At 40.5% G+C, this 14,258-nt stretch overlaps 1 protein-coding gene across 5 annotated transcripts in view; it reads right to left on the bottom strand.

The window, feature by feature from the left end:
- The window catches only part of CACNA1D (calcium voltage-gated channel subunit alpha1 D), a 340,557-nt gene that overhangs the window by 250,591 nt on the left and 75,708 nt on the right, over positions 1-14,258 (bottom strand). The window contains exon 1 of one of the 5 annotated variants that reach the window (XM_087431188.1): positions 5,319-5,498. The exons of the other annotated variants lie outside the window; for them this stretch is intronic. Within the exon in view, the coding sequence (XP_087287314.1) occupies positions 5,319-5,428 (110 nt within the window). The 5' untranslated portion in view covers positions 5,429-5,498. Of the gene's footprint in view, positions 1-5,318; positions 5,499-14,258 lie in introns of those variants that run through there. 5 annotated transcript variants of the gene reach the window in all.

The following is a 14,258-nucleotide window of genomic DNA, read 5'->3' as shown; positions in this document are numbered from 1 at the left end:
ACCTGCACTACTTTCTACCTGAACCACAGGAAACTCTCAGCTGATGATCCTCCTTGACTCCCTCCCCCCACCCTAGTCCTTTGGATCGTATTCACAAACAAGATCGTAACGCTTACTTAGCCTGTGCCCCGTCCTGGGGGAATGTCTTATATCAGTAGGCTCCGATTACTTCTTAGTTCACTGAATGTAGCCTTAAGGAAAACAACGTCCTGTTCTCTCCCTCTGCACCCCAACTCTTTCAAGCTGTGTGATCTCAGCAAGTCACTTAACTTTGCTGAACTTCCTCTAAACTAAACATAATAATGGCACCTGCCTCATAGGATTCTTATAAGGTTTAAATGGGACAATATGTATATAGTGTTTAGAATGGGGCTCAACATAAGAGCGCTCATCAAATGGTAGCTCCTAGCGGAGGGGCAGGGTGTGTGGGGAGGAAAGTGGTTGCAGCAGCAGTGCTAGTAATATTTCCACTACCATGACCAGTATATACCCTTTATGAATGGTAGAAACTTGTTCTTAAAATGCAGGAGGAACAGGAGGAGAGCAGTGGTGCTCCTGGAGACTGCAGCCAGTTGACGAAGCAGACAGTCAGACTCCTGCAGCAACAGTGTAAACACATTTTTGTATAACTTGCTAACTGAAAGACAGAGATTGTGTTGAACACAAGTCCAGCCTAATTAGTCAAGTCACAGAAATTAGGAATTTATTAAAAACATTGCTAAAATGTTCCCCTAATTGGTAGCAAGGCCATTCTGAATCAGTGTTAAGTGTCAACTGGAATATGTTAACAAATAAAACAGCATTATTTTAAAGTAACCTTTGTTTCCTAAGCTAAGATTGTTGCCTCATAGCGGTTTTTAGTGTCCCTGCTTTAACGTGTGTGCAGGCAGCTTGATTTGTATCTGTAAGTAACTGTTTAGTGTGCTTGGGAGTTTTTAACATAACTTGAAAGTAACTGCTCTAACACAGGCTCTGAATTGCATCGTTCTGTCCTGTGTTTACTAAGCACTCAGCAGGTGGAGGTACAGTGGAAACACACAGAAGAATAAAATGTAGTTCCTGACCTGACCTGAAGAAGTTTATAGTTTAGGAAGGAAGAAAATTCACAGGAATCGTAAAATCCTTTTCAAGTGTATCATGGCAGTTCCAAGTTGAGACCAGAGTCAAGTGGTAACATTATCTTCACACGCCACAGGCAAACAAAATGAATACAAGACAGTTAGGAAAAAAGGTCAGGAGGCAGCTCAAGATGGCAGCATAGGAAGATCCCACCCACACAACAAATACACAGCTACATGGGGAACAATTCCCTCTGAAAGAACCTGAGCACTAGCTGAACACCTGCTCCACAACAAAGGATGAAGGGCCACGCTGAGACAGGAAGGAGAGGCAGAGACACGCTCTCAACAACCCCACTCCCAAATGGCAACCCACAATCATACGAGATCTCAAATCTAAAAATTAAAAAATAAATGGAGATTCTCCCCGTCCAGGAGCAAGGTGTTTGTACCCCACACCAGGTACCCCAACTCTTGGGTCCTGCAACACCAAGAAAAGCCCCCAAAATGTCTGGCCTCAAAAACCAACCAGGCTTATTTATGTTCAAAAGAAACATAAGGCTACAGGGAACAAAGAGCCTGCTTTCAAAGGGCTCGTGCGTAGACCCACTCACCCCAGGACCCAGCACAGAAAGCAGCAGTTTGAAAAGAGCCTAGACCATATGTGAAGGAGATTCACCTGCTAATCTTAAAGCATCTGCCAGGGGGCAGAAGTCTGTTGGGATTCTCTCCAGGGACCAAACACTGGCAGGTGCCATTTTTACAGGCTCCCTCTACCTTGTGGGCTCCGGTGGGCCCCATTTTCGTACTCTCACTCTAACCTATGAACATCAGGGGGCAAACAGCCCTGCCAGATGCAACAGGCAAGCAACCTCACCCTCCCTTCTCCCCACACCACTCACATAGCCCTGACAGAGCCAGCCAGTGCACAGGTGTGCACAGCCCACACAGGAGGTGCCCCCTGAACACCAGGCTCAGGTCTCTAGGGGGAATTGCATTTCTGGACCCCACAGGTCTGAAACAATCGAAGAGACAGTTCAAAAGACAACCAAAAACTAGGGCAAGGTTAAACAATAAGGTTCATCTCCTACACAGGGCCACTCCTTCAAGACAGGGAGGGATAGCTGTTTTGCATAATACACATAAACGGAAAGTCAAGCAAAATGAGGAAACAAAGGAACATATTCCAAATGAAGGAACAATATAAAACCCCAGAAAAAAACTTTAATGAAATGGAGATAGGTAATTTACCTGATAAAGAGTTCAGAGTAATAGTCATAAAGATGCTCACCAAACTCAGGAGAAGAATGGATGAACACAGTGAGAACCTCAACAAAGAGAAAGAAAATATAAGAAAGTACCAATCAGAACTCAGAGCTGAAAAATACAATAACTGAACTAAAAAGTACACTGGCAGGGGGGCAGCCCAGTGGCATAGTGGTTAAGTTCATGTGCTCTGCTTCAGCGGCCTGGGGTTTGCAGGTTCGGATCCCAGGCACAGACTGATGCACCACTTGTCAAGCCATGCTGTGGTGGCGTCCCATATTGAGTAGAGGAAGATAGGCATGGATGTTAGCCCAGGGCCAATCTTCCTCAGCAAAAAGAGGAGGATTGCCATTTGATGTTAGCTCAGGGCTAATCTTCCTCACACACGCAAAAAAATACACTAGAGAGAATCAACAGCAGACTAGACGATACAGAAGAACGGATCAGCAACCTGGAAGACAGGGTAGTAAGAATCACTCAATCACAGTAGTAAAAAGAAAAAAAGAATTAAAAATAAAACAGGATAGCTTAAGGGACATTAAGCATACTAACATTTACATTACAGAAGTCCCAGAAGAAGAAGAGAGAAGAAAACGGGCAGAAAACTTACTTGAAGAAATAATGACTAAAACCTTCCCTAACCTGGGAAAGGAAACCAACATCCAGATCCAGGAAGCACAGAGAGTCCCAAACAAAATGAACCCAAAGAGACCCACACCAAGACATTATAATTAAAATGGCAAAAGTTAAAGATAAAATCTTAAAGGCAGCAAGAGAAAAATGACTAATTACATACCTTGTGACAAATAAAAATGAAAACACAACATTCCAAAATCTATGGGACACAGCAAAAGCTGTTCTAAGAGGGAAGTTCATAGTGATAAAGGCCTACTTCAAGAAGCAAGAAAAATTTCAAACAACTTAATGTTACACCTAAAGGAACTAGAAAAAGAACAAACAAAGCCTAAAGTTAGTAGAAGGAAGGGAATAATAAAGATTAGCATGCAAATAAATGGAATAGAGGCTAAAAAAAAAAACAATAGAAAAGATCAATGAAACTAAGAGCTGGTTCTTTGAAAAGATAAACAAAATTGACAAACCTTTAACCAGACTCATCAAGAAAAAAGGAGAGAGGGTTCAAATAAAATCAGAAATGAAAGGGGAGAAGTTACAACTGATAGCAAAGAAATACAAAGGATCATAAGAGATTACTATGAATAATTATACACCAACAAATTGGACAACCTAGAAGAAATGGACAAATTCCTAGAAACATACAATCTTCCAAGACTGAATCATCAAGAATAGAACATCTGAATAGACCAATCACTAGTAAGGAGATGGAACCAGTAATTCCCAACAAACAAAAGTCCAAGAGCAGATGGCTTCAGTGGTGAATTCTACCCAACATTCAAAGAAAATTTAATACCTATCCTTCTCAAACTTTTCCAAAAAATTGAAGAGGAAGGAACACTTCCAAACTCATTTTACAAGGTCAGTGCTACCCTAATACCAAAACCAAAGACTCCACACAAAAAAAGAAAATTACAGGCCAATATCCCTGATGAGCACAGATGCAAAAATCCTCAACAAAATATTAGCAAACCAAATTCAACAATGCATTAAAAGGATCATATACCATGACCAAGTACAATTTACTCCAGGGAGGCAAGGATGGTTCAACATTTGCAAATCAATCAACGTGATACACCACATTAACAAAATGAAGGATAAAAATCATATGATCGTTTCAGATGCAGAAAAATCATTTTACAAAAATTCAACATCCATTTATGATAGAAACTCTCAACAGAGTGGGTATAGAGGGAATATACCTCAACATAATAAAAGCCATAGGTCCAGCCCGGTGGCTTAGTGGTTAAGTGCACGCGCTCTGCTACTGGCAGCCCGGGTTCGGATCCCGGGCGCACACCAACGCACCGCTTCTCCGGCCATGCTGAGGCCGCATCCCACATACAGCAACTAGAAGGATGTGCAACTATGAGGTACAACTATCTACTGGGGCTTTGGGGGAAAAAAAAGGAGGAGGATTGGCAATAGATGCTAGCTCAGAGCCGGTCTTCCTCAGCAAAAAGAGGAGGATTAGCACGGATGTTAGCTCAGGGCTGATCTCCCTCACAAAAAAATAAATAAATAAATAAATAAAATAAAAGCCATATACGACAAACCCACAGCTAACATCATACTCAATGGTGAAAAGCTGAAAGCTTTTCCTCTAAGATCAGGAACAAGACAAAGATGCCCATTCTCACCACTTTTATTCAACATAGTATTAGAAGTCCTAGCTACAGCAATTAGGCAAGAAAAAGAGATAAAAAGCATCCAAATTAGAAAGGAAGAAATAAAACTGTCATTATTTGCAGATGACAAGATACTATATATAGAAAACCCTAAAGACTCCACCAAAAACCTGTTAAAACTAATAAATGAATTCAGCAAAGTTGCAGGATACAAAATTAATACATAGAGGCGGAGTCAAGATGGCGGCGTAGGCAGACTCTGAACTCACCTCCTCCTGTGGACACAGCCAATTTACAACTACTCGTGGAAAAATTACCCCTGAGACAGAACTGAAAACTGGATGAGAGGAACTCCTGCAACAACGGACAATCCTAACTGGGGTGGAAGAGGCAGAGACTCCCTTCTGGAGAGGAAAAACGCCGCCTTCACAAGCCGCCAGCGTCACGGCCGCCGGGAGCAGCTCACAGGTACGCACCCTCCCTGGAGGCGCGGGGTCCTGAGCCGGGGAGCGCCCCCGCTGTGGGCATTTTGTGGACCCAGCACAATCGACACCAGTGGCATAATATCTGACCTTGCCTGCTACTAAAGCTTTGGGGAGCACCCCAGAAAACCCGGTTCACAAAGAAACTAAAACTGGCTCTTAAAGGGCCCGCACAAACTCACCCGTGCCAGAAAGCATCCTAAAATCACCAGAAAGAAAGGTGCACACTGCTTTGGTGACAAGAGACTCACCTAATAGGCCCTGAGTGCATCTCGGTGAGGGGTGAGACCTCTCCAGGGACTGGGACATTGGCGGCGGCCATTGTTGTGGCCTGGTGTGAGCCTGCTGACACAGACGCCATTGGAGTTCTCCCTGAGGCCTGCTAGCCCAGGGTCTGCTCCACCCGCTAGAGCACCGATTTAATCCAGCTCAGCCAAGGCAGGCAGCCCACCCTAGAGACTGGCCCCACCTAACAACAAGCCCTCAGGCAACGTGTGGGCCTGCATAGATTGGTGACTGGATTTTCTGCAGCCTGGTAACTGAGCTGACTTGAGCGGGGCAGGGTGTGCACAAGGAGCGGGTGGAGAGTGTGGGGTGGTGGCGGAGTGTGTGGGGCTCCCGCCGTGGAGAGACTGGGTCCGCTTGGGGAGGTCGGGTGCGCCTGCAGGGCAGGACTGTGTTGACTGTGTGTGTGGACCTCTGGGCGGCAGGGCTTGTCAGCTGCAGAAGACTTGTGCTTCTCAAAGACCCACATAGGAGGTTTGCCCCACCTTCCAAAGCCTGAAACAATTGGGTGCTCCTGTGCCTGAGGCCAGCCCCACCCAGCTGCAATCCTCAGAGAGCTGACAAGAGACCTAATAGGCTAGAGGTTTACAGCAATTCTAAGGCCCTGAGCCTAACAACCTGCCACACTGGGGGCCTACTCACTTAAAAGAAATACTGCAACACAAATGTGGTATTAGAACTTACAGCCAACTGTGCTGGGGCTCCCCACACCTGATAAAGAGACTGAAGGGCCCACAACAACTACAAGCAGCTGAGCATTACAACAGCTGGCCAGGAGCATAACTCAGCCTCCCTGGGCGCCTATAGGGAGAGCTAACAGGCCACAATAGAAGGACACACGTAGCCCACATAGGGGCCACCCCTGGAATATTGAGAACTGAGGGAAGCACACTGGAAGACTCCTAAGCCATCACTTACATAAGGTCACCTATCCAAGAGCAGGAGACGTAGCTGACCTACCTAATACGTAGACACAAGCACAGGGAAAGAGGCAAAATGAGGAGGCAAAAGAATACATTCCAAGTAAGGGAACAGGACAAAACCCCAGAAAAGGAACTAAGTGAAACAGAAATGAGCAACCTACCTGACAGAGAGTTCAAACTAAGAGTGTTAAGGATGCTCACTGATCTGGGGAGAAGAATAGATGAACTCAGTGAGAATGTCAACAAAGAAATGGAAGATATAAAAAAGAACCAATCAGAAATGAAGAATACAATACTGGAAATGAAAAACTCATTAGAGGGACTCAAAAGCAGAGTAGAGGATACAGAAGAACGGATCAGTGAGCTGGAAGAAAGACTAGAAGAAATTACCCAAGGTGAACAGGTAAAAGAGAAAAGAATTAAAAAGAGTGAGGACAGTCTAAGGGACCTCTGGGACAACATCAAAGCGCACTAACATCCGTGTTATAGGTGTCCCGGAAGGAGAAGAGCGAGACAAGGGGGCAGAGAATCTATTTCAAGAAATAATAGATGAAAACTTCCCTAACCTAAGGAAGGAAACAGACATCCAGGTACAGGAGGCACAGAGAGCCCCAAACAAGATAAACCCAAAGAGGCCCACACCAAGACACATCATAATCAAAATGTCCAGAATTAAAGATAAAGAGAGAATCCTAAAAGCCGCAAGAGAATGTCAAGTTACATACAAAGGAAACCCCATAAGGCTATCAGCTGACTTCTCAGCAGAAACCTTACAGGCTAGAAGAGAATGGCACGATATATTTAAAGTGCTAAAAGGAAAAAACTTACAGCCAAGAATACTCTACCCGGCAAGGTTATCGTTCAAAATGGAAGGAGAGATCAAAATTTTCCCAGATAAGCAAAAATTAAAGGAGTTTGTCACCAAGAAACCAGTGTTACAAGAAATGTTAAAGGGACTGATTTAAGGGGAAAAGAGAAGACCACAAATAGGAAAAATTATCTATTTCCACGATTAGAACGTAATGGATACAAATGCACAAAAAAGAGGTTAGATATGATATCAAAAACATAAAAGGAGGGAGGAGGGTAGTTAAAGAGTACAGCTTTCAGACAGAGGTCAAACTAAAGTGACCATCAATTCTGTATAGAAGAAGTAGGAACAGAGAAGGACTACTTAAACACTGAGGGAAAAAAATAAAAAGTTAAAAATGGCAGTAAGTACATACTTATCAATAGCTACTTTAAACGTCAATGGACTAAATGCCCCAATTAAAAGGCATAGGGTGGCTGACTGGATAAAAACAAGACCCATATATATGCTGCATACAAGAGACACACTTCAGACCTAAAGACACTCACAAACTGAAAGTGAAGGGATGGAAAAAGATACTCCACGCAAATGGCAATGAAAAGAAAGCTGGGGTAGCAGTACTCATATCAGACAAAATAGACTTTAAAACAAAAACTGTAAAAAGAGACAAAGAAGGGCATTACATAATGATCAAGGGAACAATCCAACAAGAGGATATAACACTTGTAAATATCTACGCACTCCAATGTAGGTGCACCTAAATATATAAAGCAATTATTAACAGACATAAAAACAGAAATAGACAGTAACACAATAATAGTAGGGGACTTTAACACTCCACTTACACCAACAGATAGATCATCCAAACAGAAGATCAATAAGGAAACATTGGCCTTAAATGACACCTTAGAACAGATGGACCTAGTAGATATATACAGAGCATTCCATCCAAAAACCGAAGAATACACGTTCTTTTCAAATGCACATGGAACATTCTCCAAGATTGATCACATATTAGGCCACAAAACAAGTCTCCATAAATTTAAGAAGATTGAAATAATACCAAGCATCTTTTCTGACCACAACGGTATGAAACTAGAAATCAACTATAGGAAGAAAATCAGAAAAGCCACAAATACATGGAGATTAAACAAAATGCTACTGAACAACGACTGGGTTAACGAAGAAATCAAAGAAGAAATCAAAAATACCTGGAGACAAATGAAAATGAAAATACGACATGCCAGAATTTATGGGATACAGCAAAAGCGGTTCTAAGAGGGAAGTTTATAGCGATACAGGCCTATCTCAACAAACAAGAAAAATCTCAAATAAACAATCTAAAAATGCACCTAAAGGAACTGGAAAAAGAAGAACAAACAAAGCCCAAAATCAGTAGAAGAAGGGAAATAATAAAAATCAGAGCAGAAATAAATGAAATAGAGACCAAAAACAATAGAAAAAATTAATAAAACCAAGAGCTGGTTCTTTGAAAAGATCAACAAAATTGACAAACCTTTAGCTAGACTCACCAAGAAAAAAAGAGAGAAGGCACAAATAAGTAAAACCAGAAATGAAAGAGGAGAGGTTACAACAGACACCTCAGAAATACAAAAGATTATAAGAGAATACTATGAAAAACTATATGCCAACCAATTCGACAATCTGGAAGAAATGGATAAATTCTTAGAATCATACAACCTTCCAAAACTGGATCAAGAAGAAGTGGAGAATTTGAATAGACCAATCACCAGTAAGGAGATCGAAACAGTAATCAAAAACCTCCCCAAAAATAAAAGTCCAGGACCAGATGGCTTCCCTGGTGAATTCTACCAAACATTCAAAGAAGACTTAATACCTATCCTTCTCAAACTCTTCCAAAAAATTGAGGAGGGGGGGAAGCTCCCTAACTCATTCTACGAAGCTGACATTACCCTGATACCAAAACCAGACAAGGACAACACAAAAAAAGAAAATTACAGGCCAATATCACTGATGAACATCGATGCAAAAATCCTCAACAAAATACTAGCAAATCGCATACAACAATACGTTAGAAAGATTATACACCATGATCAAGTGGGATTTATTCCAGGGATGCAGGGATGGTTTAACATTCGCAAATCAATCAACGTAATACACCACATTAATAAAATGAAGAACAAAAATCACATGATCATCTCAATAGATGCAGAGAAAGCATTTGACAAGATCCAGCATCCATTTATGATAAAAACTCTGAATAAAATGGGTATAGAAGGAAAGTACCTAAACATAATAAAGACCATATATGAGAAACCCACAGCTAATATCATCCTCAATGGTGAAAAACTGAAAGCTATCCCTCTAAGAACAGGAACCAGACAAGGATGCCCACTGGCACCACTCCTATTTAACATAGTATTGGAAGTCCTAGCCAGAGCAATCAGGCAAGAGAAAGAAATAAAAGGGATCCAAATTGGAAAGGAAGAAGTGAAACTGTCACTATTTGCAGATGACATGATTTTATATATAGAAAACCCTAAAGAATCCACCAGAAAACTTTTAGAAGTAATAAACGAATATGGTAAAGTTGCAGGATACAAAATCAACATACAAAAATCAGTCGCATTTCTGTACACTAACAACGAAGTAGCAGAAAGAGAAATTAAGAATACCATCCCATTTACAATTGCAACAAAAAGAATAAAATACCTAGGAATAAATTTAACTAAAGAGGTGAAAGATCTGTACACCGAAAACTATAAAACATTTCTGAAAGAAATTGAAGAAGACACAAGGAAATGGAAAGATATTCCGTGCTCTTGGATTGGAAGAATTAACATAGTTAAGATGTCCATACTTCCTAAAGCCATCTATAGATTCAATGCAATCCCTATCAAAGTTCCAACAACATTTTTCACAGAAATAGAACAAAGAATCCTAAAATTCATATGGAACAACAAAAGACCCCGAATAGCTAAAGGAATCCTGAGAAAAAAGAACAAAGCTGGAGGTATCACACTCCCTGATATCAAAATATACTACAAAGCTATAGTAACCAAAACAGCATGGTACTGGCACAAAAACAGACACACAGATCAATGGAATAGAATCGAAAGCCCAGAAATAAACCCACACATCTATGGACAGCTAATCTTTGACAAAGGAGCCAAGAACATACAATGGGGAAAAGAAAGTCTCTTCAACAAATGGTGTTGGGAAAACTGGATAGCCATATGCAAAAAATGAAAGTAGATCCTTACCTTACACCATACACAAAAATTAACTCCAAATGGATTAAAGACTTGAATGTAAGACCTGAAACTGTGAAAGTTCTAGAAGAAAACATAGGCAGTACGCTCTTCGACATCGGTCTTAGCAACATCTTTTCTAACACCACATCTGACCGGGCAAGAGAAACAATAGAAAAAATAAACAAATGGGACTACATCAAACTAAAAAGCTTCTGCACAGCAAAGGAAACCATCAACAAAACGAAAAGACAACCTAACAATTGGGAGAAGATATTTGCAAACCATACATCTGATAAGGGCTTAATCTCCAAAATATATAAAGAACTCATGCATCTCAACAACAAAAACTACCAACCCAATTAAAAATGGGCAAAAGACCTGAACAGACATTTCTCCAAAGAAGATATACAGATGGCCAACAGACACATGAAAAGATGTTCAAAATCACTAACTATCAGGGAAATGCAAATCAAAACTACAATGAGATATCACCTCACGCCTGTCAGAATGGCTATAATTAACAAGACAGGAAACAACATGTGTTGGAGAGGATGTGGAGAGAAGGGAACTCTCATACACTGCTGGTGGGAGTGCAAACTGGTGCAGCCACTATGGAAAACAGTATGGAGATTCCTCAAAAATCAACGATAGAACTACCATATGATCCAGCTATTCCACTGTTGGGTATTTATCCAAAGAACTTGAAAACACCAATTTGCAAAGGTACATGCACCCCTGTGTTCATTGCAGCCTTATTCACAATAGCCAAGACTTGAAGCAACCTAAGTGCCCATCAAGGGACGAATGGATAAAGAAGCTGTGGTATATATACACAATGGAATACTACTCAGCCATAAGAAACGACTTAAATCCAGCCTTTTGTGACACCAGGGATGGACATTGAGGGTATAATGCAAAGTGAAATAAGTCAGAGGGAGAAGGCCAAATACCGCATGATTTCCTTCATTAAGTAGTAGATAATAACAACAATAAACAAACACATAGGGACAGAGATTGGATTGGTGGTTACCAGAGGGGAAGGGGGGAGGGTGGAGGGTGAAAGGGATAATTCGGTACATGTGTGTGGTGATGGGTTGTAATTAGTATTTTGGTGGTGAACATGATGTAGTCCATGCAGAAATAGAAGTACAATGATGTACACCTGAAATTTTTGCAATGTTATAAACCAATGTTACTGCAATAAAAAAAAACACCACAAAAAAAAATAATAATAAATAAATAAATAAATAAATACTTCTGGAAAAAAAAAAAATTAATACATAGAAATCTGCTGCATTTCTATACACTAATAATGAACTATCAGAAAGAGAAATTAAGAAAACAATTCCATTTACAATTGCTTCAAAAAGAATTAAATGCCTAGAAATAAATTCAACCAAGAAGGCAAAAGACCTATATTCTATAAACTAAAACACCGATGAAAGAAATTTAAGAAGACACAAATAAGTGGAAAGATATACTGTGCTCATGGATTGGAAAAATTAATATTGTCAAAATGTCCATAATTCCCAAAGGAATCTACAACTTCAGTGCAATCCCTATCAAAATACCAATGGCATTTTTCACAGAACTAGAACAAATAACCCTAAAATTTGTATGAAACCACAAAAGATCCCAAATAGCCAAAGCAATCTTGAGAAAGAAGAACAAAGCTGGAGGTATCACGCTCTCTGATTTCAAATTATACTACAAAGCTATAGTATTCAAAACAGTATGGTACTAGCATGAAAACAGACACACAGATGAATGGAACAGAATAGACAGCCCAGACATAAACCCATGCATATATGATTAATTAATCTATAACAAAGGAGGTAAGAACATACAATGGGGAAAAGACAGTCTCTTTGATAAATGGTGTTGGGAACACTGAATAGCTACAAGCCAAAAAATGAAACCAGACCATTATCTTACATCATATAGAAAAATTAACTCAAAGGAGATTCAAGACTTGAATGTAAGACCTGAAACCATAAAATTCCAAGAAGAAAACATAGGTGGCAAGCTCCTTGACATCAGTCTTAGATGTATTCTTTTGGATCTCACTCCACAGACAAGGGCAACAAAAGCAAAAATAAACAAGTGGGACTACATCAAGCTAAAAAGTTTTTGCACAGCAAAGGAAGCCATCAACAAAACTAAAAGACAACTACTGAATGGGAGAAAATATTTACAAGTCATATATTCAATAAGGGGTTAATATCCACAATATATAAAGAACTCATACAACTCATTATCAAAAAAACAATCTGATTAGGGCCAGCCCAGTGGCATAGTGGTTAAGTTCGCGTGCTCCGCTCCGGTGGACCAGGGTTCGTGGGTTCGGATCCTGGGTGTGGACTTAGGCACTGCTTATCAAGCCATGCTGTGGCAGGCGTCCTACGTATAAAGTACAGGAAGATGGGGACGGATGTTAGCCCAGGACCAATCTTCCTCAGCTAAAAGAGGAGGATTGACAACAAATGTTAGCTCAGGGCTAATCTTCCTCACCAAAAAAAAAAAAAAAAACCCAATCTGATTAAAAAATAGGCAGAGAACCTGAATAGATATTTTTCCAAAGAGGACATATAGATGGCCAACAGGCACATGAAAAGATGCTTAACATCACTAATCATCAGGGAAATGCAAATTAAAACTACGAGATATCAGCTCACACCTGTCAGAATGGCTATTCTCAAAAAGACAAGAAATAACAAATGTTGGTGAGGATGTGGAGAAAATGGAACTCGCATGCACTGTTGGTGGGAGCGTAAATTGGTGCAGCCACTATGGAACAGTACAGAGGTTCCTCAAAAAATTAAAAATAGAACTACCATACGGTCCAGCAATTCCACTTCTGGGTATTTATCTGAAGAAAACGAAAACGCTGATTCAAAAAGATAAATGCACCCCTATGTTCATTGCAGCAGTATTTATAATAGCCAAGATATGGAAGAAACCTAAGCATCCATCAATAGATGAATGGATAAAAAAGATGTGGTATATATACACAATGGAATACTACTCAGCCATAAAACAGAATGAAATCTTGCAACAACATGGATGGACCTTCAGGTTATTATGCTAAGCGAAATAAGTCAGACAGAAAAAGACAAATACCATATGATTTCACTTACATGTGGAATCTAAAAACCAAAACAAATGAACAAACCAAACAAAACCAGACTCATAGATACAGAGAACAGACTGGTGGTTACCAGAGGGAAGCAGGGTGTTGGGAATGCGTAAAATGGGTAAAGGGGATCAAGAGGTACAAACTACCAGTTATAAAATAAGTCAGTCATGGGGATGTAATGTACAGCATGGAAATACAGTCAATAACGTATTAACTTTGTAGGGTGACAGATGGTAACTAGACTTATTGTGGTGATCATTTCATAATGTATATAAATGTCGAATCATTATGTTGTACAACTGAAACTAATATAATACTGTATGGCAATTATACTTCAATAAAAAAAGAAAAAAAGTCAAAAAATACATATACCAGGAGAAATCAAACAAGAGAAGGAGATCAGCCTTACACTGCATATGTCAAGAACAGAAACAGAAGAATCTGGTGGAAAGGCAGTGTGGCAGAGCTCCTGACCCCACTTCTACTCCTCAGGGTGTAATTCTGAGAAGGGGAATCAACAAAATCCTGAGCACTCTCACTCACAGGCTCCAAGGTGGAGAGAAGCAGGCCGAGGAGGTAAGCCCACAGTCTTCAAGAGTTGAAATAAAGTTCAGGAGAAGGAGGCAGGACCAGCTTGCCTGGATGGAGGGAGTGTTAGGTAGGAGTCCAGCCTTCACGCCCTGGGTAAAAAGAGAACCAGTGAAGGTGCCTGACTTGGGCGGGGCGGGGAGGTGGGAGGAGGACCTCAGAACATTATCATTGTGAGCCTCAAAGTGTGGTTTTAGGAAAATTACGGTTTA

The sequence above is a fragment of the Ceratotherium simum genome, chromosome 5, assembly GCF_057802395.1.
Source record: "Ceratotherium simum simum isolate JZ-2026a chromosome 5, ASM5780239v1, whole genome shotgun sequence".
Taxonomy (NCBI): domain Eukaryota; kingdom Metazoa; phylum Chordata; class Mammalia; order Perissodactyla; family Rhinocerotidae; genus Ceratotherium; species Ceratotherium simum.
The sequence above is the reverse complement of the archived record's forward strand: the minus strand, read 5'-3'. Positions and strand labels throughout refer to the sequence as shown.